At 42.7% G+C, this 26,542-nt stretch overlaps 1 protein-coding gene across 1 annotated transcript in view; it reads right to left on the bottom strand.

Annotated features, from left to right (window-relative positions):
- The window catches only part of TBC1D9 (TBC1 domain family member 9), a 106,906-nt gene that overhangs the window by 30,994 nt on the left and 49,370 nt on the right, over window positions 1-26,542 (bottom strand). Inside the window, exons 2-7 of the mRNA XM_060147681.1 lie at window positions 26,343-26,453; window positions 14,242-14,360; window positions 9,236-9,464; window positions 8,536-8,797; window positions 6,563-6,770; window positions 587-793 (exon numbers count right to left, since the gene is read on the bottom strand). Of these exons, the coding sequence (XP_060003664.1) occupies window positions 587-793; window positions 6,563-6,770; window positions 8,536-8,797; window positions 9,236-9,464; window positions 14,242-14,360; window positions 26,343-26,453 (1,136 nt within the window). The remainder of the gene's footprint in view (window positions 1-586; window positions 794-6,562; window positions 6,771-8,535; window positions 8,798-9,235; window positions 9,465-14,241; window positions 14,361-26,342; window positions 26,454-26,542) is intronic.

Here is a 26,542-nt window from a genome sequence, read left to right on the forward strand (position 1 = left end):
CCTCCCTCACCTCCTCTCTAGCTTCTGGTGCCTCAGAAATGCCTACAGAAGCTTGGAGCAGGAAGACAGGGGCAGGCATGTTACTCGTGAGCTCACCATTTTTGCCATGTATTTTCGCTGCTAGTATGTTGCTCTCTCACTTGAGCTAATTACATATCTGTCACGGCTCCAGTTCTTTGGATGTCTAGGGCTTAATTCAATAGGGATACAATTCGTATTTTATCATCATCAAATCATCATAATGATGTTGTATTTCAGTTCTGAGTGACCTCTGTACCATTCCCAACAAGGTCACTTATATAGACCAGAGTCACTTGCTATGTAACCAGGACAAATTACTTAATAATGCTTTCAACAGTGAAAGAAGAGGGATAGACCAGATGATCTCTAAGATTCTGTCCGGCCCTATGATCCCAAACATAAACTCCATGAGATTTAAATGAGATACTGCTCTAGACATCAGAGTAGGTGGTTCATCTAAGCACAGCTGCAAAGCTTCAAGATCAGACTAACAGACAGGGAGGTGAACACCCCCGGGGAAGAGTAAGAAGATGAACCAAAACACCTGCAGGTGCCTTCCACAGACCTCATCATCTGAACTGTTGTAGCTTCCTGCAAACTCTTTGTCCGAGTATATTTTGGAGGTCGTCTGTTGCAGGAAATCAGAGATCCTCTGCACTAGAAAGTCTCTGTCTCTCAAATTGGCAAACAGGAAGGTCATCCTGTTCTTGGTGCTGATGGATAAAGGACTGGGGAGCACGCTGGAGCTGTCTGCCTTTTCTACAATCGTCACCTGAAAAGAAACAGGACACCAAGAGTATTATTTTCCAGGGATTATCCGACAGCAACCTCTGAGTAGCACTGAAAAGAACACAACACTCTTAAATCTCTGTAGAAACCTCCTCTATTTTATTGAGGCAAGTTGAGATTCTTTAGTCCTGTTCCAATAAAATAAAACAGCTCGTAACAAATCAAACTGGAGGTGGAATCATCTTACTGGTCTTTCTAAATTAGTAGTTATAAATCGAGAGGGATTTCTGCCCCCCCAGGAGACATTTGGCAACATCTAGAGGCACTTCTAGTAGTCACGAGTGGAGGGTACCACTGGCATCTCATAGGTAGAGGAAGGGATGCTGCTAAAACATCCTGCAGTGCACAGGACCCAGGACAGCCCGCCCCATCAAAGTCCAGCCCAAGATGCCAATAGTGCCAAGGTTGAGAAACCTTGTTGTAAAGGAATTCTTTGATTTTCATTAAAATTTAATGGAACCATAAGAGGGAGGACTCCTAGCTGTTGCTTCATCTGTAAGAGACAGAAACAACCGATGACACTGGGCCCTTTTACCAGCTTAATGTGGGGATGGCTTTCAAAACACCACCAATCCTTCAAGCATCTCATTCAGACTCCAGGGCTTTGCACCCCTCACCTCTTGCCACTTCAAAGTTTTAAAGGCTCGATTCTGAACAGACATGACGTAAACAGCTTAACTGCAACCCTATCTGCATTGGCTGACTCTGTGTGTGTGTGTGTGTGTCTGTGTGTGTGTGCGTGCGCGCACGCGCACGTATAGCATGTGTGGTGAAGTAAGTCTACCACGTCAGGAGAAAAGTAGGAAAGAGGGCCATGTGTTTTAGCTTTGAAATGACGACATATATTTGGTGGCTTATAATAGGATTTTCATCAACTGGAAACTAGGATAAATGCATTACAACTTTTTTCTTAGCACATTAGGAAGAAGATCTCAAGGCCAGCCCTAGATAAATGGTTTATTTGCAGCAGCTCTGACTCTGAGGAGTTAAGTTTCTTTCCCTTCTTCATTTCCACATGTAAGCAGTCTAGACAGGTTCAACTTCAACCTCTTCATCAGTATTTTCATGTGAAATACATTTCCTCCCAAGCAGAACTTTAAAAACTTTTCTCCCCTTCAAGGCTAAGGAACTTCTTGGAATTGCCTAAAAAGTTGCATGGTCCCAAGTGCAAACAGATATTACTGGGGTCCATAAAGGGAAAAAATTGCAGGACCTGTCTTCTGTTCTCAGACTTCATAAATATGTACGTTAGATATATACTTACACTTTTTTAAAGGAATCTCCGAGATACCTGGAGTTGCACATAAAAGTGTTTTTTTCCCCTCAATGCAAAAGAAGCTAGAGAAACTGGGGGGAAAAAAACCCAACTTCTTTATCACGAAAAGGATTTTCCCATGACACTTCAGACATGTGTTAAACACGCTTATTTTAAAAGACTGATAAAAACTTCCTTTTCTCTCAGTAGATTTTTTGATTCTTTTAGTCACCAGGCATCTGAGATTAAATGACAGATGTCAAGGGAATTAAAGGTTCAAGTTCTCTGCCTAAAACACAGACATCATGTGCATCGTGATGGAGTCAAGGTGGAAAGTCCTGTATCTAGCAGAATCACGAATACAGAGACAGCAAGAAAGCTCTCTCAGAAAACCTAGGAAGGTTCCCACGGGTTACAACCTATTTTTCACTGGCAAACGAGTTCTAGTAGAATTCTACCCCATAAGCTTTGTGCCACCAGGAACGGGCAACAGCTATATCCGAATATTCTACAGAATAATGAGACACATTTTCGTTACCAACTTGGGTTATAAAATAGATCAAATTTAATCAAATCTTGGTGTGTCATATGGAACACTTACAAGGTAATTTATAATTGAAAGAAAAGAGAGACTTTATCTGGACTCTCTAATGAGGACCCCGATCACTTCACTTTATCCTCCTGCTTTGCTGCCTCAGTAATTTCTATAAAATCTACAGCAATATGATTCTGTGTAAACATTTAACACGTATCGATTTGGTCTACCTTAAGTCTGTATGTAGAATATATATTAACAATCTCCAGTCAATATTTCTACTTATTTATAAAAAGTTAAATAAAACAACCATTCCTAGTCTACACAATCCTAAAAGTAGCCGTTCCAAGGAGGATGCAGTGTTCCCACGGAGGGTCCTGCTCATCAATCAGCTTAACTCAGTTCACAGACACACCACCTCTACTCAAACAGAACTGGATGGGGGGGGGGAGCCTCGTCCTAGTGTTTTTCTGTCATTATCATACCTAGAGGTAATAAAAATTACATTAAGTCCTTTGCTTCTTCCATTAGTCGAGGTTTGGGATTTACCATGAATATATCTCAGCGATTCATCAGGTTAAAGGACAGGGCACTGCTGTCTCATTGAGCATTTCTTTAAAGCTGCAACCTCCAACCACAACACGCTTTATTATTATTTTTTTTTTTGCAGTACGCGGGCCTCTCACTGTTGTGGCCTCTCCCATTGGGGAGCACAGGCTCCAGACGCGCAGGCTCAGCGGCCATGGCTCACGGGCCCAGCCGCTCCGCGGCATGTGGGATCTTCCTGGACCGGGGCACGAACCCGTGTCCCCTGCATCGGCAGGCGGACTCTCAACCACTGCGCCACCAGGGAAGCCCAACACACTTTATTTTTAAACGCTACCTCTACCATTGTCCCTCTTCTGACTTACCCTGAAATATGACTGAATGATCTTTGCGCTACCGCCTGCTGGGGAAAACTAGCAAGCAGAAGATGGGCTGAGGACATGAACCACTATTCTCTCAATTCCCCCGAACTCTCACCATCCTATTATAAATCACACTAAAATGTACACAGAGCACCTGGACCAAACCGGGAGGTGGGGAACAGGAGAGAAGACGTCTGGACAGCAGCTCCCAGCCCCTCTCTGCTCCTGAGTTCTCTCTGGATAAACAAAGTGATGATTCACTCAGATTCATAACTGACACATTCACGGTACATTCTTAATCCCAGGATGGGTTTCCCTAGCCAGTCCAGGTCACTCTGCTTTACTATGTTCAGGTAGTACTTGATGAAGAAAATTTTTAGTAGCAGCCTTGGTGATAGATGTTAACTGGACTTATCGTGGTGATCATTCTATAATATATACAAATATCAAATCACTACTTTGTTCACCTGAAACTAATATGTCAATTACACCACACATACACACACACAGACACAGACACACACACACACACACACACACACACACACACACACACACACACACACACACACAGAGTTTAGTAACTCCCTAAGACAAAGTTTGCTGGAAAAAGTCATGAAATGCCTTTCAGAGCCAATTGTAAGTCCTGATGAATTCACTCCCAACGATTCACTCCCATCTCAGAATTCACTCCCAACGATTCCTGGCCTCCAAATGTGTTATAATACCACTTAGTTCACCCTATAAGCAGGAGAACTAGATTTTTCAATTGCTTAACATTTTGCATTCTTTTTGATCCACCAATTAAACTTCTAGGAACTTATCACTTAAGGAAAATTATACATATGATTGGGAGAAAACTAAAAACAATGCAAAGGTCCAAGCACAGGTAACCTAAAAAGAAGAAATAAATTATACATATCCATTAATGGAATAATATGCAGTCACTAGAAGTTACATGGTAAAAGAAAATTTTATGATACGGGGAAAAGTTTAGTGTACACCCACTGTTAAGGGAATTAAGAAAAAAATAAAAATTCTTTATGTTTTATATCTAAATAATATAAATGACATATACACAGCAATGTATAGAAAGCCTGAAAAGCTGTACAGCGGAATGTCAACATCGTCGTCTTCGAAGGGTGGGATTAGGACTGAATTTTGTTTTCTTTTTATTTGTATTTTTACTAATTTTCTGTGATAATGATACAATATTTTTGAAACAAGAAAAAACAAACAAAATTTGCTTACATAAATGATTTTGTTAAAAAAAAAAGAAAAGAAGGCAGAAGGAAACTTGAATCCTTTACTATAGAGAATCTTAATAAAGGGTCAACCTTGATTAAATAGCCAAAGCTTCTAACCGTCTTAATTTCTAGAAAAGGACCAGAGTAAGTTGCAAGTTACCAGGTCAGAAACTGTGGGTCTGCCAGCCCTTGACATCCTAACTTTGAGTTGCTTCTCAACCCCAAACAGCAAGGCTTCCATACAAGTACCAGAGTAATCTATCACTGTGAGGACACGACAGAACGCACCTCCACCCCAGATACAATAAGAATGTTTCTTAGTCTTCACTGTCTATGGGCATCAGCCTGGCACTCTATTAAAATACAGACTCCCAAACTTGCAGCGATCCAGAAGATCTGGGGTGGGCTCAGGAACCTGCCACTGTGGCCAGCGGTCCCAGTGGTTCTAATGCAAGGAATCGACAAACCGGACAGATCTGAACACTGGGCTTTCTGATTCACAACCTAGACTGTCTCCTCTGAAGACCAAGCTGCTCAGGCTGTGAGTCAGGTGTAGTAACTACATTTTCTAGCTTCTGTATTTGATGTTTTCACATCTTGGGGCCTTTTTGACCCAGAGTTAGCCAACTCCTGGAGATAGTAAAGGTCTCACCTGTGAGCAGGCCTTTTATAGGCAAACCAACCAATCCAAGCCCATACCCCACTGACCTCCTATATCTGCTCTCACACTCAGGGCCACATTCACCTGCCCTCATCACCCCAGGGCCAGGTACCAGACAACTAGGGGTAGGCCCTCTGCCCTGGAGCCTGCCAAAATTATTCATCTCGCCAATCCTAAGCCTGCTTACCCTGCCTCGCCTGTTTCTTCCCATGGAAACCACAATAAAGGCTCTTGCCCATGTTTTCCCCAGCTTCTTTGCCTGCTGACTCACCCTGGTGCTTCCCTGCGTGGTCCCCACGGCATGGCGTGCGACCCCTAGTGGAATCTGTGAGTATAGCAAGCAATCTTTTCAATGACAGTCATCTCCTGCTCTGTTGGCCTCACCTTACCTGAACAAGAATGAAATCTACATTTTAAAATACCAGGCTGTCTCTGGAAGAAAATATCTCGCAGGTCCCATGGTCACTTAGAGCAATGACAACAAATAAAAGAGTGGCATGGGACTTCCCTGGTGGTGCAGTGATTAAGAATCCGCCTGCCAATGCAGGGGACACGGGTCCAATCTCTGGTCTGGGAAGGTCCCACATGGCGCGGAGCAACTAAGCCCGTGCGCCACAACTACTGAGCCTGTGCTCAAGAGCCCACGAGCCTCAACTACTGAAGCCCGTGTGCCTAGAGCAACAAGAGAAGCCACTGCGATGAGAAGCCCGCGCACCGCAACGAAGACCCAACGCAGCCAAAAATAAATAAAATTTAAAAATATATTAAAAAAAAAAAAAAGAGTGGCATGGCTTCCCTGGTGGCACAGTGGTTGAGAGTCCGCCTGCCGATGCAGGGGACACGGGTTCGTGCCCTGGTCCGGGAAGATCCCACATGCCGCGGAGCGGCTGGGCCCGTGAGCCATGGCCGCTGAGCCTGCGCATCCGGAGCCTGTGCTCCGCAACGGGAGAGGCCACAACAGTGAGAGGCCCGCGTACCGCAAAAAAAAAAAAAAAAAAAAAAAAAGAGTGGCACATTCCACCAAAGAATTATGAACACTCACCTATGGTTAAAAGCCAACTCACGGCTGGTAAAAGATACACAGAAAAGTATTACCAGTAAAACTCTTAAAATACCCTAAAAGTTCCATTTTCACCTGCCACTTACCTCTCGGAGTGGGATAATGAGGCTGCACAGGTTTTCCTCCTTGCTGGTAAAGCAGATGTAGTTTGTGGACACAAACATCTGCCCCAAAATGTGCATTTTGTTGAATGGAGTCCAGAGGGTGCAGTCTGTGTGGCCATCTAATTTTTCATCTTTGGGCAGCCGGAAAAGTGCACGGTATCTCTCACTCTTTGCCCTGGCATCCAGATCGCTGGAAAGCAACAAAAATAACACCCCACTCAAAATAAAAGTTTCAGTACCTCTAAATGATGCGGCAATGGAGGTTCCCCAGCCCATCTTTCCCCTCCTCCATCTAGTGAGACTTATTCCTACCTTCTTGGCTTCCTACTGGCATTAACTCTAAACTATGACCCAAAAGTATAATGAAATTATTTTAATGTATTTAGGTCCCTTGTGTAGCCATTTTGCAATCAGTATCTGTGAATGTCAAAGGATCTTAGGAAAACAAGGCCTGGCCAGGAAATAATTCTCTTTCTAAAAGAATACAGTAATTTCTTAAGAGATGATTACATTTATCCATGACTCATCCACAGCCACTCTTGGGGCCTTATCTTTTAAGAACGACCTAATGCAAATACACGCAGCCACACGAATCTGCTGACTGACACTGTCCACACTGAGTAGACAATAATGACTGCCCAAAACACAGGAACGAGCCACCTCCAGGACAACCAGAGTATCTAACCTCATCTGGGTCCTCAGGTAACTGATCTTTTCCCTAATGAGTTCCTTTATCCTGTTCATCATGGCAGCTGTTTAAACCTCTTTGCTCAAGCTTTTACGCTACTTCAGCCCCCTGACGATCCAGTTTCTGGCTTCACAGGGCAAAGACAGGCCCTCCAATTCCCTCCCTCCTGTCTCCAAAACCAACTCCATCCTCATCTCATCCTACTTCCTTTCCCTGTTTCAAAGGGAGATGTATCAGCACACATAAGGATCCTTTTCCATGTCCTATGAGATGTCACTTTTTAAATTATTCATTTTCTTCTAGCTTTATCTCCATGCTCCCTTCTGTCCCTGCACTTACCCCTCACCAACAAACTCTTCCCATCTGCCTACTTCATACCATCCTCTGGTCAAATCTTTTTCATTCTAAAATGAGCAAGCCCCCTCCTTTACCATTGAATTTCTTGAAAAAGCAGTCCGTACTGTCCTAATGCCCTTGTCTTGCCTTTCACGTGCTATTCAACCCACTGTGGTAACCCATCTTCTTCTTACTCTATCAAAACATGTCTCAAATCACCAAAAGCGTTTTAATTGCAGTGACTTCTTGTCAGGTACCAGCTGGATGGCAATGATTGCCAATTCCAGTTTGATGTCCTGCAGGCAACTTAACTCAACACGATCAAAACTGAGCCCTCATATCCCTTGGACAAGCTCTTCCTTCCCTCATCCCCACCTCAGTCAGGGGTAATTCCATGCATACCATCATACTTTAGAGCATCAGCTTTTCCCTCGCCTTCTCTCTAGCCCAGATCCAGACTTCCAGGCCTCTCTGCAGCCTCGCTTCATCTCATGCCCAGCCACTTTTCACACGTGCGATGGACTAACTTCCCTCTGTGCTTTTCCCTTTTGCTTCTCCCATCATGTTATTCCCTCTGCCTGAAATATCCATCCTACTGACTCTGAATGAGTAATGTCTACTACCTCTTGAGAGCCCAGCTCCAAGCAGCTCTGCTGAGAGGTCTTTCCTACACACTCTGCCCATCTCCCCATGTGTGTGCTCATGGCGCTCTGCTCATAGGAACAGAAGAGGTCCCATCCCATTGTACTGGAGCTGGTCGTGTCTGCCTCGCTTAATGAACTGGGAGTGCCTTACGTAGTCTTTTTCAGTTTTGTATCTATACCTGGAAAACTGTTCTGAACCCTTGAAGTTGTTCAGAAAAGGTTAACTTTCATAAAGGAACAGATGTGTTTCTTAAGTCTGTAAAAGACGCTAAGTCTCTGACACCTACCGTTTTAGAGCAGACACTTTTTTAGGAGATTTCTTTTTCAGTTTAGGCAGGGATCGATCTTGTTCAAACCCCTCATTGTCTAAGAGTTGCCTCATGGCGATGTTGGCGAGCTGCTCCATTAACTTGAAGGTCTCATTGATGTTGAGGAATACGGAGAAGAAATGTTCGCTGGACCTTGTGCTCACTTTAATCACGTCAGGCAGAAGCAGCGTGGCGTTCTTCTCGAGCTGAGTGATGTCCACCCACCGGATAACCAGCTTGGCTAGCACAGGGAACAAGGTTGGGTCAACACACAGCTGCTCAAAATCCTTTCGAGATACTGGAAACTAACAACCCTGCCCCCCAATCTCACTGACCTCCTTTGAGTTTATGTGCCCATGCTTATCATTGTTCTGTTTGTTAGTTTTAACAGACAAACCTGGACCACAAAAATTCTGAGTTACAATTATTACGGATTTAAGTCCATGTCTACTAAATGAATTATACCTTTGGTGAGTCTCTACTACTTCATAACTAATTTCGTTACAACCGCTGAGCCGAAAATGATTGGATTCAATTGTTAAGTCATCACAAAAGAGTGCTGGCTCAGTTACAACTACAGATTTATTATTGTTGATGTCTGGATGTGGTTTCTGCGTTCAGGGCAGGCAAACCTCAGTAGACTTTCAAAAGCTTCCCTCTGAAATTCTAGAGAACTCACCTTCCCTTCCCATCAGAAAAGAATAAAAGCAAAGGTGGTTAATACTGAGGTACATCCAACCCTGTCGGGGAACCTTCCCCTTCCAGTAGCTGCAAGAGTAATAGTTGACGAGTTTCTCTTCCTCAGGCATTCCAAACAGCCGATGGAACTTCACAATGGCTTCCTTGAACTTCTCTGTGTCATCATCTTCCTTCACATCATTGATTTTGTTATACTCTGCAATGATGCCCTAAGAAGCGATAAAGCACAAAACACACAACTGGTATCACCATGACTAGAGCTGCTTTTTCCCGTATCTTGTACATAACTGGAAAGGAACAAAAAATTTCTAAGGCTAGAGTTCAAAAAAACTGAATTATTTTCAAAGCCAACTCCCCAATTCTAAGCCAATTAACAAGCAGCATTTATGTACTAAAAGATTTCCAAAGAGCAATATAGATTTTCATATCTGTTTATTGGTACTAATCATTTTTTTAAGTTCACTTAGAATGAAGCCCATAGTTTTCTTTTACACATGAGGAGATGAAAAGATTTTGCTAGTTCTACTACTTTTCCTAGCTTATCATGATAGACTTATCCCAAAGGTCAACCAACATCTGCCTTTCTCAAAAACTCAATGAGGGGCTTCCCCGGTGGTCCAGGGGTTAAGAATCCGCCTTCCAGGGCTCCCCTGCTGGCGCAGTGGTTAAGATTCCTCCTGCCAATGCAGGGGACATGGGTTTGAGCCCCGGTCTGGGAAGATCCCACATGTCGCGGAGCAACTAAGCCTGTGTGCTACAACTACTGAGCCTGTGCTCTAGAGCCTGAGAGCCACAACTGCTGAAGCCCGCTCACCTAGAGCCTGTGCTCCACAACAAGAGAAGCCACTGCAATGAGAAGCCCGTGCACCGCAACAAAGAGTAGCCCCCGCTCATTGCAAGTAGAAGGCCCGCACGCGGCAACGAAGAGCCAATGCAGCCAAGAATAAATAAAATAAATAAAAATTTTAAAAAAGTTTAAAAGGGTATATGTTGTTTTTCCAAATTAGCATGTATCTTAAGGGGCCATATCTTAGTCTTTATTGTGTCCTGCAGAGTCACAGATTTCTAAGTCTAAAATTGTTTGAGTTAGCAAAATTAACTTGGAAAGCTAAGTACCAAGTTGCTGACTCCTGTTCTTTTGTCATATGGGAGGATTGAATGGCTGGCATCGGTAGTAGCAATGTACTTCCCTGAGAGTATCTAAGGTAAGGTTGTTTCCTCTAATTACTTTTGGTGCTACTCCACTGAGAGAATAGAGATGTTGGCTTTGATGGAGGCCAGGGGAGACCCATTTTGGACCTTGGCTGCTTTGAGGGTGAGCAGGCTTTGGTAGCGTGCTATCCTACGGAACTGTAGACAGCCAGGAGGCAGCATGAGGGCACTGGACCTCTGGGTGGGGAGGAGAAGAAGCCACTTCAGAGGGAAGAGGGATGGAAACACCTTTGCCAGTTGGCACACACATCTACAGCCTATGTGACATTTCAAAGTTATCAGTGCCTTCAGACGGGGAGCCAAAAATATGTAAGAATGAAAAGAAGAAATAAATAAATGAATAGATGAAAGGGACTGAATGAGAACCACTAATAAGAAGTAGCAGTTGGGGGGCTTCCCTGGTGGCGCAGTGGTCGAGAGTCTGCCTGCTGATGCAGGGGATGCGGGTTCGTGCCCCGGTCCAGGAGGATCCCACGTGCCGCGGAGCGGCTGGGCCCGTGGGCCATGGCTGCTGAGCCTGTGGGTCCGGAGCCTGCGCTCCGCAACGGAAGAGGCCACAACAGTGAGAGGCCCGTGTACGGCAAAAAAAAAAAGAAAAAAAAAATTTAGTACAGTAGAAGAAATAAAATAAAAATTGATCAGTCTGTAGAATTTTAATGAGAAACACTGTTGGATCACTTCCTAGAATTCCTCCTTAACCTAGATTTAAAGAAAGGCTTCTATGACTGAACATCCAGATGCTATAATAGAAAAAATTGATGATTTTGACCAAATAAAAATGTAAACTTTGCCTGGCGAAAATTATCATGAGCCAAGTCAAATGACAAACATACATCATTGATACAGGGCTAACAGGCTTTGTATAAAAAGAACTTTTATGGGCTTCCCTGGTGGCGCAGTGGTTGAGAGTCCACCTGCCGATGCAGGGGACACGGGTTTGTGCCCCAGTCTGGGAAGATCCCGCATGCCGCGGAACGGCTGGGCCCGTGAGCCATGGCCGCTGAGCCTGCGCGTCCGGAGCCTGTGCTCCGCAACGGGAGAGGGCACAACAGTGAGAGGCCTGCATACCGCAAAAAAAAAAAAAAAAAAAAAAAAAAAGAACTTTAAAAAATATGTATATATTTATTTATTTATTTGGCCGCACCGGGTCTTAGCTGTGGCACGTGGGATACTCATTGCCGAGTGCGGGATCTTCAGCTGCGGCATGCGGGTTCCTAGTTGTGGCATGCGGGATCCAGTTCCCCGACCTGGGATCAAACCTGGGCCTCCTGCACTGGGAGCGCAGAGTCTTAGCCACTGGACCACCAGGGAAGTCCCAAGAGCTTTTAAAAATTAAAGAAAAATAAGACCAAAGTTTCAGAGAAAAATAGGTAAAAGACATGAACAGTCTACAAACAGGGTTATAAAAACAGCCCTTAAACATAAGAAAAGATGTTTAACTTCACTCATAAATGAGATAAATACAAATTAAAACAATACTAAAACAAGCGTGCCATGGAGCAGCTAGAGCCCATGCACCACAACTACTGAGCCTGCGCTCTACAGCCCGCGAGCCGCAACTACTGAGCCCACATGCCACAACTACTGAAGTCTGAGCACCTAGAGCCCAAGCTCCCCAACGAGAGAAGCCACCACAATGAGAAGCCCATGCACCACAATGAACAGTAGCCCCCGCTCGCCACAACTAGAGAAAGCCCATGCGCAGCAACGAAGGCCCAACACAGTCGAAAATAAATAAATTAATTAATTAAAAAAAAAAAGGCAAATGCAGAGGAGCATATATACAGGGAGCCTTATGTATAAGAATTAAAGAGAAATAAGAAAAATACATATATTTCACCTATTTTTACAAAAAGAAACACAGGAAGGATAAGCCAGAATAGCAATGAGACTGGTTAACTACGAGGGGTTGCGGAGAGAACGGTAGCAAGGATGCAGGAGGAGGTAACACTTTTTGAGGAATTTTGACTTTTGGAAGCATGTTAATATCTTCTGTATTCAAAAAAAAAATAAAATTAAACTCTCAATGTCAGGAAGAAGAAAGAGCCTAAAATGGAAAGCAAACTGAAACAAATGGCCGATTCCAGGCCTGGGTCAGGGAAGGTACCAGATGAGTCTGGAACACCCTGTTAGACCAGGGTAGGAAGCGCTCAAAAGCGTAGTGGGAGCAAGTCATAAGGACAAAGGAGGCAATTTTTTTTTTTCTTTTTTAATGTGGTAAAAAAAGATCAAGATATCTTTAGCCTTTCTGTACCATATAAAATTAAGAAGCCAAAAGTATATAAACTTAAACTTATGCTTAATAATGAATGTTTCAGGGCTTCCCTGGTGGCACAGCGGTTAAGAATCCGCCTGCCAAAGCAGGGGACACAGGTTCGAGTCCTGGTCTGGGAAGATCCCACATGCCACCAAGCAACTAAGCCCGAGAGCCACAACTACTGAGCCTGTGCTCTGGAGCCCGCGAGCCACAACTACTGAGCCCACGAGCCACAACTACTGAAGCCCGCACATCTAGAGCCCATGCTCCGCAACAAGAGATGCCACCGCAATGAGAAGCCCATGCACCGCAAGAAAGAGTAGCCCCTCCTCGCCGCAACTAGAGAAAGCCTGCGCACAGCAACAAAGACCCAATGCAGCCAAAAATAATAAATAAATAAAAAATTAATTAATTAAAAATATATAATGAATGTTTCAACATTTTATCTTAGTTAGAAAAGGAGGCAATTGATAGGGGCTCTAGCCAAATGTGGAAGAGGGTGAGTACCAAAATAAGCCCAGCAATGAAACAGAAGCTACTGAAAAACACAGGAAGCCACAGGTCCATATCAATAATAAACAGATAAAAAGGTAAATAGAGGGAGGGCTCTTGCTTAGAGTGGAAGGTGCCAACTACTAAATGTGAGGGAACACTGGAGTTGGAAAATCGTCATTTTGTAAACCATCACAACAAAGATCGGTTCAACAAAAAAAATCACTGATGGATGCTAAAGCAAGGGAGAAATGTTGATAAAGAGCAGGATATTTCTGGAACCTTAAAGTGTCTTCCTACAGAAAATTGCAAGGGTAAAATTAGTAACTCTCCAGGGGAGAAATTGGCTAGCACTTGGCTGGGTTTATATCACCAATGGGTGGTGGACGGGTGTCACGTGCCTCCAGAAAAGACACTCTGGAAACGACACAGGATCACTTACGAAGTGTCCCATCCAGAGATGCATAATCTGAAGCAAATCATGCAGGGACATCTGACAAAACCCCAAATGAAAAAAGTCCTATGAAAAAAAACAACCATACACTTAGAAACAGTAATGTCATAAAAGACAAAGAAAGGCCATTGAATGATCCAGACTGAAGGAGACAAAAAACTAATCCAGTAGCTTCCTAGACTGGATCTTGCACTGGAATGGAAAAAAATGTTATACATGACATTATTGGGTCATTTAACAAAATTGGAATATGTGCCAACTATTATAGTATTCATATTAAATTTACTGCAGGCGATAACTGTTGTTAACACTGTGTTGTTATTTAATAGAAGAGCTCTGTTCTTAGAAATATACCCTGAAGCATCTGGAGGAAATTCCTCTAAAATAGAGTAATGGAGCCTACAAATAATAAAGTAAACGGGATAAATTGTTAACAACAGGGGAATATGGGTAAAGGGTCTACAGGTGTGTTTTATACAACTTTTATTTTTGCAACTTTTCTGTGTTTGAAATTCTTTCCAGTGAAAAGGTTTTTTTTTTAAAAAAAGATTCCATGTTAATAAACCACTACCTGTATTTTTCCTCTCACAAATGTGGTGATATCGTTCTCATTTTCAAAGATGGAAAGTGTCTGCAGCAGATTCTGCTCAAGCCATTCCCAGTGTTCGGTGATTTCTTTTCTGGAACCACCTGTACGAATGTAAAATGATAATAATAAATGTCAGCAAGTAAAAGATACTTTAAAAACCAGGCTCACTTCATCCTGTGCAGTGCCACGAAAGGAGAATACTGTTCCCACCAGCTCTGCCTCCAAACGCTTTCTCTCCTTCAGAAGGGACACACAGAACATGCTGAAGGATGTAGAAACCCAAAGAGTAAGTACTGTGTTATGGTCACGTCTGATCAGGTGAGTCCAGAAACTTTTTGGACAGTCTTTCAGAGTAGAAGGCAGCAACGTTTCTCCGGTTCACTTTCTGGATTTAGCCCTATCCCCTTTTCTCCCCCAAGGACCTGCACTTTTCAGGGTAACGCAGATCTTGTAGGATACTAGGTTACAGCTGTTAAGTTGCAACAATATGAGGGCTCTGGTATGTCACTGGAGAGCTGATGTAACCACCTCCTATAATGGGCAAAAAATGATCCTCACTCCTTTCAATTATGAATGAGATGTGAAAATGGACTATCGCTAGGGAATAGCAGCCCGGCTCTCACCAGCACAGTTGCCCTGAATTGTAATGGGATGAGGTCATCCTCATAGCCTCCATCCAAATCAGAAAGCAGAAGCACAAGTCACCTCGCCTGGCAGCTTCCAAACTGAAACAACCTCAGCCTCGTAGCATAGATAACCTGGCACGCTGCTCTCTACTCACAAATGCAGGGCATAACAGGGATGCCAACATGACGTGTTTGTCAAGACTGTAATAAATTGCCTTCCTTTTTAAAATTTTTTTTCTTGCTCTGGGATCATTAATGATCCTGCAGAAGAACAGTGTGTTAGAAATCATCCATATCATATACATAAATTCAGAATTAAAGAATGATTCACCCCTTCAGATGTCTCCTTAGATTTTCAACTTATCTTTTAATTGATTTCTTAAAAATGGCTTCTCTCTGTTCTTCGTCACCAGCAATTCAAAATATCTCAGAATCTCACTCTCGTTCCTGACTGGGAAAGGTCAAAGATACAAATGTGTCCACAATGATACTCAGACCTGTGAGGAACAGAACTAAAATCTCTTGGAGAATAAGAGGCAGGTTTGAGGGGTTTCAGATCCGCTGATCGAGGAAAGGCAAAACCAAACCAAACCAAACCAAACCCACGTTCATTTTCTTTTACTTTAAGCCTCAGCACCAAAAATTGCCTACATGGAATGCTTCTGCAGAGGATGAAGAGCAAATTTCTGAGGGGAGAGGCAGCCCTACGGAACACGAAAGAAGAGATCGTCTGGAGCTCTTCACAGGCACTTTCCATGGCTCACTCTTTCGGGGCCATAGTCAACCACTTGGAAAAGCAATCAATGACTCAGTACTACGTTGTCAGGGCAAGAGGTAGAACTCAGGATACCTGGGTTCCCCTCCCTCTCTGCCACCAGCCAGTTGGGTGCCTTTAGACAGTTTGCTTCATCTCTCTCTGTCTCAAACTCTTTACATGTAACATGGAGACAGATAAAAATACCCAACCCCTTACTCATATCAGAGCAATGTTGTAAAAAGAATCACACGGAATCATGTCTATAGATACACTTTGGCAAGTAGAAAACACTGTTCAGATGCAAAGTACAATGCCCATTTGGAATATTTAGGGAATGAGTCAGCCAGAGAGCTTTAAACATTTTAGACTTTAAAATTTTAAATAGGGATTGGAAAATGTTCTAAAGCATATCGCACCCTTCCTTGTCTGTAAACAGGTCACTCCCATCACCAGCTGTGACTGGCTGTGATACAGAGCCCAGTCCAGAGTGAATGCCAGCCACGTGCCCTCCAAACCGCTGTCCCATCTGTACCTACTGGCAACAGTCAGATGTTCACACCTCAGGACAGAGGCACTTCCGGCCACCCAAGGGACCGCAGGATTTCTGCAGACCCACTGAGCACAATTCCCAGCGTCTGATTTTGCTTCTCCTCCGCCCCTGCCTATGTTGATCGCAGATGTGCCTTCCAGAGGCCGGTTTGCACACATCCCTTGGCTCTGCCGGGGCAGTCTGGCTGTTGACTGGTATCCCACCATGTGCTGCCCTTTACCAGGTGATCACACCAAGTACTTGACCTTGGAGTTCCTGTTATACTGGTGGTGGAATCTAACCACAAGTCAACCTCACTGTTCCTTGGTTATCCTGGACAGAAAAGTCCATCGGCTACAAGACCCAGGGCAGACCAGGTGTGCCCTCACCTTTGCACACACTGCCTTCGGTTTTTTTTGTGTTTATTCATACAGGTCCACCCCCCTCATCACCCCCCTACACACACACACACACACACACAGAGCCATGGTGGAGATGGTGTATGCGTACACGCACTCATTCAACAAACATTCACTCGTACCTCCGATTTTCATGGTTATTACATGAAGGTCTATAGGGCTGATCCCCGTCTTCAAGTAGCCATCTCAGCACACTTATATCGAAGTTCAGGTTTACTACTCACATTGTTCCCCCCCCTCCCCAACTGCCTTCTCTGTTGCCCCAAGACCTCGTCCTCTTCACCTGCCCCACTGTCCGTCATTTCCACAATCTCCACCTGCCACCACCTAACACGACTACCAGCTCTTTTCTCTACTTCTCATTGCCTGGGACGTAGATCCCCACATTTCTGTCTGTAAATCCCCTCCCCCCACTGCTGCTGTTGTGTTGCTTCTCTGCTATCCTCCATCTCCTGTTGCTTCTCCCACACTTGTCACTGTCACATGAAAAGGCTGGCCTTTTGCAGTCATCACCAGCCGCTCACAGCTCCCATGTATAGGAGAGGCGCTGGGATGTCAAAGCTCAGTATCTTTAGGTTTTCAACTGTTTGAGATTGCTGGGTGCTTTGGGACCACTCCTATGCTACCAAAGAGGTTTCAGAGGTTTCTTCTGGTTATATCCAGATCTAAGATTCCAAAGTTACAGAAGACTGGGGTGTAGATAAGGAAGAACTTTGCATACCATTATAAGAAACCATTAGCACCATAACTGAGGAAAGAAAAAGACACAAATGCCATCAGCCAATGGTAGTTTCAAGAATTACTTATGGATTCCGATCTATACCCAACAGATACTTTCCAGGGAGAGAAATGTAAATGTACGTTTTCCATTTATATTTACTGTGCAAATGTACCATATTCTCTGAACACTTTCCTAGATGCACAAAAAATGAGGACAGGTGTTCGAAGCTGCAGACTCTGGAGACGGGAAGCATGAGGATACCTAAAAGGCAGGGCTGGATTCCCTCCTCCAGCAGACAAGACACATTCTGAAGATGCCAATCTAGTAAAAATTATCTCTGGAAGCAGGTGTCCACTTCTCATCCCAGAACAAACAGAAAGTCCACGGTACCTCTCAGAGATCACAGAGCAAACATCCTGCTAACAGTTCAAGAGCAACTGACACTTTGGCCGGACCACCCTTTAGGAACCAGCAAAACTCCAAAAGAAACATGTTGGGATCCTCCATGTTCCTTATAAATGGCTCTTTCATTTCTCAAGAAAATAAGTACAAGTGCTGCCATATTTAAGCGCCTGGAATTTTCCTTTTGTTACTGTGTAAAGTGAGATAACACAAAGCTCTTTTGCCACGACTCTGAAAAGGGGGCTGGTCTATTTACCCAACAGTTTGAGCAAAATGTGGTAGGCTTCAGAAGAGAAAGGAAGGACTTGGCAGTCAACTTTCTGGAAAGGCTGCATTTACAGAGATACAGCAGGAAAAACAAGCCGACCCGACTGTGCAATCAGCTGAAACAACAAAGAAAGCTGTGTTGGGTATGAGACGCCTCCAGGAAATCCAAGGTAAAGCTTTCTGCTGTGGGAAAAACCAGATCAACACTTGAGGGGCTTAAGGGTATTTAGAAATTAATTTTGGAAAAATGAGAATCTTTATCATTTGCAGTGTTGCATTTTGTTTTGTTTTCAGAATACCAGCCACAGGCCCTGTGTGTATACCTGGGCAAAACTTAAAGACTATCTAAGATGATGGAAAATACTAAGTCAGCCTAGTCTAATTTCTCATCTGGGTTGCGATGTACCTTAAAGTGCAGGAAGTCCACAAAGAAGCATTAAAAGCGGACCCACAAAATTGATTCTACTGTATCTGGCCTCCGAGGATTAAGAACAAAGGCTTACAGACCCACCGATAGCTATTCAGTGGATTTTTTTTTTGTGAGGCATGATTAATAATAATACAATTTGGCCCTGGGACTGCAGCACTGACTTAAAAACCTGAATTCCAGAATATCTAAGATGGTAAATTCCTACCGATCAAGAGTGTGTGTATGCACACAGGTAGGTATATATTTGTGTATACAAGCAAAAATAATAACCTCTTGTGACACAGCAGAAAACAAAACAAAGCAAAACAAACCCACTAAACCTCCCAGAGATTAAAATGCAACCAATCCAGTATTTTCAGATACTGGAATAGCCTGCTTGGATCCCAGAGCTATCCAGTCCTCAAATGAATAGCACTTGAAGCTACTTAAATAAAGGGAACCATCTATTTTATGGCCTTAGCCACATACAACCTTAGCCCCAAAGATGATAATTTTGAAATTTAAATACTAAATAAAGTCAAGGGCAGTACCCAATACACTGGAGTGACACCTGCTGTCCCTGTAGGATTTACAAAGTACTCTCTACACCCAGAAAAAGGACAAACTTGTATTTGGAGAGGGCAAGAGATACAACGCCCCCAAATGTGGTGATTTGAACAGTTTTAGAAACAAAAGGGAGATTCGTGTTTTAAAACTCCACATCCAACTGAAGCTAAAATTTTAAACAGGTTAAATAGTGATAATGAAGTGTTTTCTATTACTTATTCGTGCTGGTTTAACCAAGGCCCAGCGCCATGCTTTCACTATAGACACGCAAGCTCACAGCAATCCTACAAGTAGGTCCAATTACACTCCTTTTATAGATGAGGAAACTGAGGTTTCCATGTTTCTATGAAGTCAAATGCAGAGTTTTCTGCCTCCGTAACCTACACTCTTAATTGCTGCACAGTAGGCCCTCCTGACATATTTTAGACGTGTGGTAAGTATGCATAGAGGTTAGATCCTCTGCAGTAATAAGGGGCCTGATTATCAGGGAGACAATATTACCTAATGGCTCAGACCACAGACTTTGATGTCAAAAAAGTACACCTGGGTTCAAATCCTACCATGCCACATACTATCTTTGTGAGCACAGAGAAGTTACTTAACCTCTCTGCGCTCCAGATTCCTCATCTGTAACACATAGGTAACAACACTTACCACAGCAGCTTGTGCTAGAGATTAAGGAAGATAATACACGTAAAGTCCTTAGCACAGGTCTGGAACATACAAAGCACTAAATAAACAGTTACTTTGCTATTATCATCATAAGCAACAGGACACAAAGATCTCCTCTTGAAATGTGACGCAGAAGACATTTCTAACTTCTGAGGTCAGAGCACTAAGAAACCAGTTGCTGAACTGTTGCCAGACCATATGTTCAGCACAAATCTCTCTGGCCCTGAGACTATTATGTTTTGATTGAAAAGCGAATGTATGATTGAAGTGAAGCAGGCCTTTACTTGAACAATCCTTGTGTAACTATTATAAGCTTCTTACATAACTCTGCTTATAATCTCTTACAGGTCATAACAGTATGCTCATAGCTTTATAATCACTTTGAGAAAAGAGAGGCCCAGGTAACTCATCCAAGCTTGGCAGTAAGAATTAGTGGTTGATGTCGTTATTTTGTATACTTTACTTAAATGCCAAGGTCCTCTCCTACCCTGATGGATAGAATGCAAATGGCTATCTTTCTGGAGGGCAGTCAGGCTAATGACGCTAAAAGGCTCACACACATGCATATTCTTTGACTCAGCGTATCTACTTCTATAAATTTATCCTAAGGTGATAACTAAAGTAATGGGGAAATATTTTGTTCATAGGATATTCACTAAGGTTTTTCAAAATGCAGTTAACATTAAGGGAAAAAAACCTTAGATTTCCAAAAAATAGCACATAAGTTAGATAAATTACATTATAAACACAGTAAAATATTATCTACCTATTAAAATTGACATTATAGACATGTATTTCTTGACATAGAAAATCTATACATATATGTGTATATACAGACACATATATATATATGTGTATAGGCATATATCTGTATAGACACACACATATATATAAAGTCTGGAAGGTGAAGATTTATAATGTGGTATTATTGTTTTTTAATATTAAATATTAAATTAATTATTAAATTTAATAAATTAATTTATTAAATTATTTAAATTTATTTAAATAAATATTTATTTATTTTAATAAATTTTATTTAATAAAATTTATTTTTATAAATAAATTTATAAATTTTATAAATAACAGAATTTATAAATTTTGTGACGCAGAAGACATTTATATAAAATTTATAAATTTTATAAATAACAGAATTTATAAATTTTATAAATAAAATTTATTTTAATAAAATTTATTATTAAATAAATATTTATTTATTTAAATAAAACTTATTTATTTAAATAAAATTATTTATTTAATAAAAAAGTATTAAATTTAATAAATTAGTTTATTAATTTAATATTAAATAAAATATTTTAATATTTTCTTTGCTTACCTACATTTTCTAATTTCCTGCAATAAACATGATTGCTTAAAGAAAAAAAGCACGTTCTTTTTTTTTTATGCTGCTGTGTTCCCAAGGATACAAGAATAGTTCTTAAGGTACACAGACCAAGAAAGGATGAAAAAACACTGACCAACCTCTACATTAGGTATATCTCATGTGGAAGGCAACTAAATCACCCACCATTTCGCTATCCAGTGTAGAGAAAGAGCAGAAGCAGAACCAACTAGCAACCTTTCATTAAACTCATGGTCTTACCAGCTGCCAACTAAAAGAATGTTTAATCATAAAAGCCAGCATGGTGCCGCTTAAAAAGGACGGGGTTGGGAGTGGGGAGGCCTGAGAACTTGATCTCAGCCCTGCACTGACTGGCTATAACTAGTAATGGGAACTTGGGCACTTCACTTTGCCCCTGTACCCTGTCACAGTCTGAGTGTTGGACAAGGCGGTGGCTAATCTATCTTTCAGTTCTGAAAATGAATGCCTATCTAGGCCCAGATGAGATTCTAAGATGGTGAAGAAAAGGGAAATTAATCAATGGGCAGGGGAATCGAGGTACCATTCAGGGCTGTGTTATCAGTGAGGTGTCCATCAAGCACACACCCTCCACCCCGTTTCCTTTATCGGTCCTGTTGGAAGGTCAGATGTATCCAGAGGGAACTGTCAACATTTCCTTCTATCTTTCCAACCATAACGCTTTTGTCCCAGAGCCCTTTCAGTAATGTCCTTGGAACTACCTGCATTTCTATGTGCCCATATTCTCATGAGGCTGTATAATCGTTTGAACCTTCCAGTTCTTCTAGCGGGGAGAGCCAAATGGGTTGCTGTCTACTTAAGTACCTTGAAGCTCGAGGGGTGCAAAGGACTGGGCTCTCTCCTGCCTCTGGGGTACCAATGCCAAAACACCAGCTGTTGGGGGAACGCCTGCAGCTGTCTAGTGCCCTCGTGAGAGCACAGCTGTGAAATACTCAATTACTGGTGGGAGAGAGGCAGAATTGTCGGAGTATAAGCAGCTCAACAAAGCAGATTGGACCAATTTCTATGGTACTACTTCCTTTATGTTCTTAGAAATGGCAGGGAATTCCCTGGCAGTCCAGTGGTTAGGACTCAGTGCTTTCATTGCTGTGGGTTCGATCCCTGGTCGGGGAACTAAGATCCCGCAGGCTGTGTGGCGTGGCCAAAAAATAAATAAATTAAATTAAATTAAAAATTAAAAAAAAATAAAAGAAGGAAATGGCAAAACTGACACTTTACCGCACAAACCAGTGAAGAAAACGCAAGTCCGTAGGCTGGAATCGATGGCACAGTGGACTATCCACCAAAGAGACCGATGGCTTCATTTTGGGTAGCAGTGCAAAGGAAGAGTCGTTACTTAGGCAGGGATTTGGCTCCCCTTCCCAATGAAGGGTCTCCGTGCCAAAGAAACAGAAAAATCAATTTCTTCACAGATGATAGAAGATAATAAAAAGAAGTGTCTGAAAATAATGTTTCACCAAAGAACTCTTGGTTTTTGTTCCCCTCTTCTTTCTGTATGGTTCATACTGTTAAGGGCTGGGTGATTACTATATTGGGGGTGAGACTAGGTCCAAAACTAGGTCCTGCCTGGCTTCGTGTGGCTCAAGTCTAAGGCAATCATACGACTAGGATTTACCACGAAGTCTACTGTTCTCGTACAGAAAGTGGCCTAGGTGAAGACACTGATGGTAGATGTGCCCTTAGTTCAATTTACAAAAAGCAAAGACTCACAAGGCCCATGGCATAAAACAAAGGTTTTGCAAAGCTATGGATTCTACAGGGCAGTGAGTTGGACATCCAATTTTCTGCTGAAGCTTCTCTTACAGCAACGATTCATGAAACTAGAGCAAATTACAAAGCCCTTGCCATACTGTCCCAGCAAATACCAACTTTGTAGTTTACAAAAAAAAAAACAACATTTAAAATTACAAACCGAAAGGTCAGCCTATCAAAGAATCCTTTTTAAGGTAGCAGCTTCCGCTCTTAAAATCTTCTCATGAAAGGGAGCCAGGCACTTGGGTTTCAGAGAGAAATTGATAAGAAGGAACAATTAGTGGGTGAATGGGACTTTCACAATGGTTGTCACTTCCGTGGTGTCTTCTACAAGGAAAGTCTGGAGCTGTCTCTACGTGTAATCAATATATATACAAAAGCTAAAAGCACTCTGGGTTTATTATAATGAGATCATACACTTGTGATGGGAAAACAAAAGTACATCTCTTTGAGGTATAAATTATGACATCAGCAATTACTACCCAGTGTCCCTTAGCCTTGGCTTGGCAAATAACTCAGGAATAACTCGGCTTTGTAACTCTGGGCTCTTCCCCACAGGAGCTTTCATAGGAGCCTCTGCTTGGCTCTTGTAGAGCCTCTGCCAACTACAGATTGGCACTCGCCACTGGCACTCGCCATCTACCTCTACGAGTATTAAATCCTGTGCTACTGCAGCTGCTGACTTTCAACACCCCCTGAAAGGAGTTCAGGGTGGAGATCAGGAAGTAGGCACTCTGTGCTCTGGGAAAAACTGGCGGAACAGGTCTTCAGATAGATATTTTCAGGAGCCGATTTTATGAGCCCAATTCTTGCATCTCCTCATATCTAGAAAAACACTAAAATCCTTCATGGTGATGTCTGCTCCTTGTGACTAGCAATAACCTTCACAAGACTGGCAGAAACCTTCTGCAAAAAAATACGTGTTGATTGCATGTACTCCCCCTTCACAAAAATCACCATCTTTACTGACCTTCCCCCCTGCCTCTTTGGAGCAGTTTCTCAGACCTACCTGAAATGCTGTCTCCCGGGCTATAGTCCTCATTTTGCCCCCAATAAAACTTAACTCGCAACACTCACGTTGCGTACTTTTTTAAAGTCGACAGTAGAATTGGCAAAGCCCCGGAAACAAAGTGAGGAGTAGTGATGTCAGGTAACAGGGGAGAAAAAAAGGATGGGCTGAGGGGGTGGGAAAAAAAGACTCACAGATAGAAACCAGCTTGTCATAGCCCCATACATGTGCATTGATCTGGGAAGGCCCAGGAGACCCAAGGGCTCTGAGGACCTCCAGGCTGCACAGGTTCTCAAAAGCCTCCAGGCAAAAGTGATGAAAGTGCTGGAAGCTGAGTGAGAGTGTCAAATCCTCATTAAGTCCAGGGGCGTTGGCGGTTCTGCCTGATTTCTAATCTCCTTTCTCTTTCTTCACTTGCTGGCTCCCCTGTCTATTTTAACACCATTCTACATTGTTTGCCAACTAAAGGTGACATTTTCCCAACCAACTTCCACAGGGCACCTCCCCTTCTACAGTAGCCATTGGGTGTTTCCCTTTGTGCTGAATGAACCGCACAGAAGGCTGGAACTCTATCTTACGTTGGGTTACACTGATAAGTCCGCCTTCCTCAGGGTCCCAGCCTCTCTCTTCCTTTATCCTTTATCCCCTTCGCTCCTGGGTGGTTTTCTCCCTGCCCACTCCAGATGCCATTCCTTCATTCAGTGGAATGCATAAATGCTGATTCATTTCATTGTTTCTCATGGAGCTATTTGCATCTGAACCAGAATAACTTTAAAGGGATACAACTACAATATTAGAATTTCGGTGTTACTAAATCCTTGAGGGTGCATTGCTAGGGCACCAGAGCCTTCCAGCAGCCTAAAATCACACACACATAACTCCCCCTACCCTTGTAGAAGGCCGGCCAAGATTCCTGTCTTTCGTTGGAAGCCCCACCATGCAATGGCACTGTATGGTACTTGTTCACACTGGGCTAGAACTGAGTATTTCCTTGTATTCTCAAAAGCAGGGGCCGGATCTAATTATCTTTAGATCTTTAGATCCCAGCATGACACTTCTTACCAAGCAGAGATCAATTTAAAAACTGAATAAAGTCAACTGAAAGAGCCCCCAATGGCCAAAGCTGGAATAATTTGAGCAATAAAATAAAGTTGTATTGGATTGTAGCCCAAAGTACAAAGTAAATACTCATGAGTCCACAGTGATAAAAATAATTGAATAAAACTCCCCACTCTGTAAATGTGGGCTGTGCACGGTGACTTCCTTCCAAGGAGGACAGTATGGGAAGGGGAAAGAAAGAGTAACTTGACAGTGGAGAAACATGAAAAACACTGCTCCAGCCAGGTGATCAAAAACATCATCAGTCGTCAATCATCTGGACAGTAGGTGCCCTTGCTTGACATAACCTGATGAAAACAGCACTTTATCTCTGCGATCGTCCTCCTCATAAAAATACACCATCAGAGCCTAATCATGAGAAAAACATCAGACAAATTCCAACAGAGGGACATTCTACAATATACCTGACCATGATCCTTCAGAAGTTGCAGAGTCATCGAAAACAAGGAAAGTCTGAGTAACTCCTACAGCCAAGAGGAGATTAAAGAGATACATCAACTAAATATAAAATGGTACACTGACTGGGATCCTGGAACAGAAAAAGGACATCAGGTAAAAACTAAGGAAATCTAAATAAATGAAGGACTCCAGTAACCATGTATTCATATCGGTTCATCCATTGGAACAAATGTTCCGTCCTAAGGTGTTCATCATAGGGGAAACTATGTATGTGGAGGGTATTTGGCTGCTTTCCAAACTCTCTGTTCAACTTTCCTGTAAATCTAAAACTGTTCTAAAGAATAAAATCTATTAATTAAAAAAAAAAAATCAAAAAAAAAAAAAATCAAGTGGAGGCGAAAAAATGAAAAGAAAAAAGGTAAGTGTTCAGTGCCCTTGCTCTTCCTATGGTTATTTGAAAAGCCACATGCAAACAAATAACTAAAAAAAATCTTAGCCGCTTTGGACTGGCGGTTCTTGTGAGCCGATAACTGCATGACTGTTTACCACCATCCCAGCACATTATTACAGGTTATCATCAGGAGAAATAAATAATCCCTACTCAGGAGGAAGGACTGCACTGGGATAAGTAAGTATTACTTAGTCCACCCAGGACTCCATCATTTCCCAGCTTCCCTGAAGACAGGCTGGGGCCATGTGACTAGTTCTAGCCAATGGGGTGTGAGTGGAAGTGGTGGCACTTCTGGGTCAAGCAAGTGAAACACAGGTGTGCCTCCATCTCCCACACTTTCCCTGTAAGTTGACCCTGGAGCCTTTGTGTTCTAGAGGGTGTTACTGTAGGTGGAGATGGCCACAGGATCCAAACAAGACTTCACCAGAGTTAGAAAGAAACCTTTATTGTGTTAAGCACTGAGGTTTAGGGTTCATCTGTCGAAATGGCTAGGGTTACTTACCCTAAAATACGAAGTGATTGCATCTCACAATTAAATGTTCCTTCCCTTCTGACAGAAAGTTGTTAATCATAACTTTTTTCCATATTTCCAAACACTGCACTTACCACAGGCGATGGTCCAATAGACCAAAGAATCTGGAGTCTGGTACAGGATGCGGTAAGGAGAAACCCGGGCACTGGAGTCCAACACGACATCAAGGGTGCCCACGAGGAGGCCTGAGGGCAGAAAAGGGGGAGAAATGAGTAAGGGTTTCCTCTAAATCCCCAGAGGCAGCAGTGTGGACACTCCCCTGCCGGGGGACCTG

Source organism: Lagenorhynchus albirostris, chromosome 4, assembly GCF_949774975.1.
Source record: "Lagenorhynchus albirostris chromosome 4, mLagAlb1.1, whole genome shotgun sequence".
NCBI classification, from domain to species: domain Eukaryota; kingdom Metazoa; phylum Chordata; class Mammalia; order Artiodactyla; family Delphinidae; genus Lagenorhynchus; species Lagenorhynchus albirostris.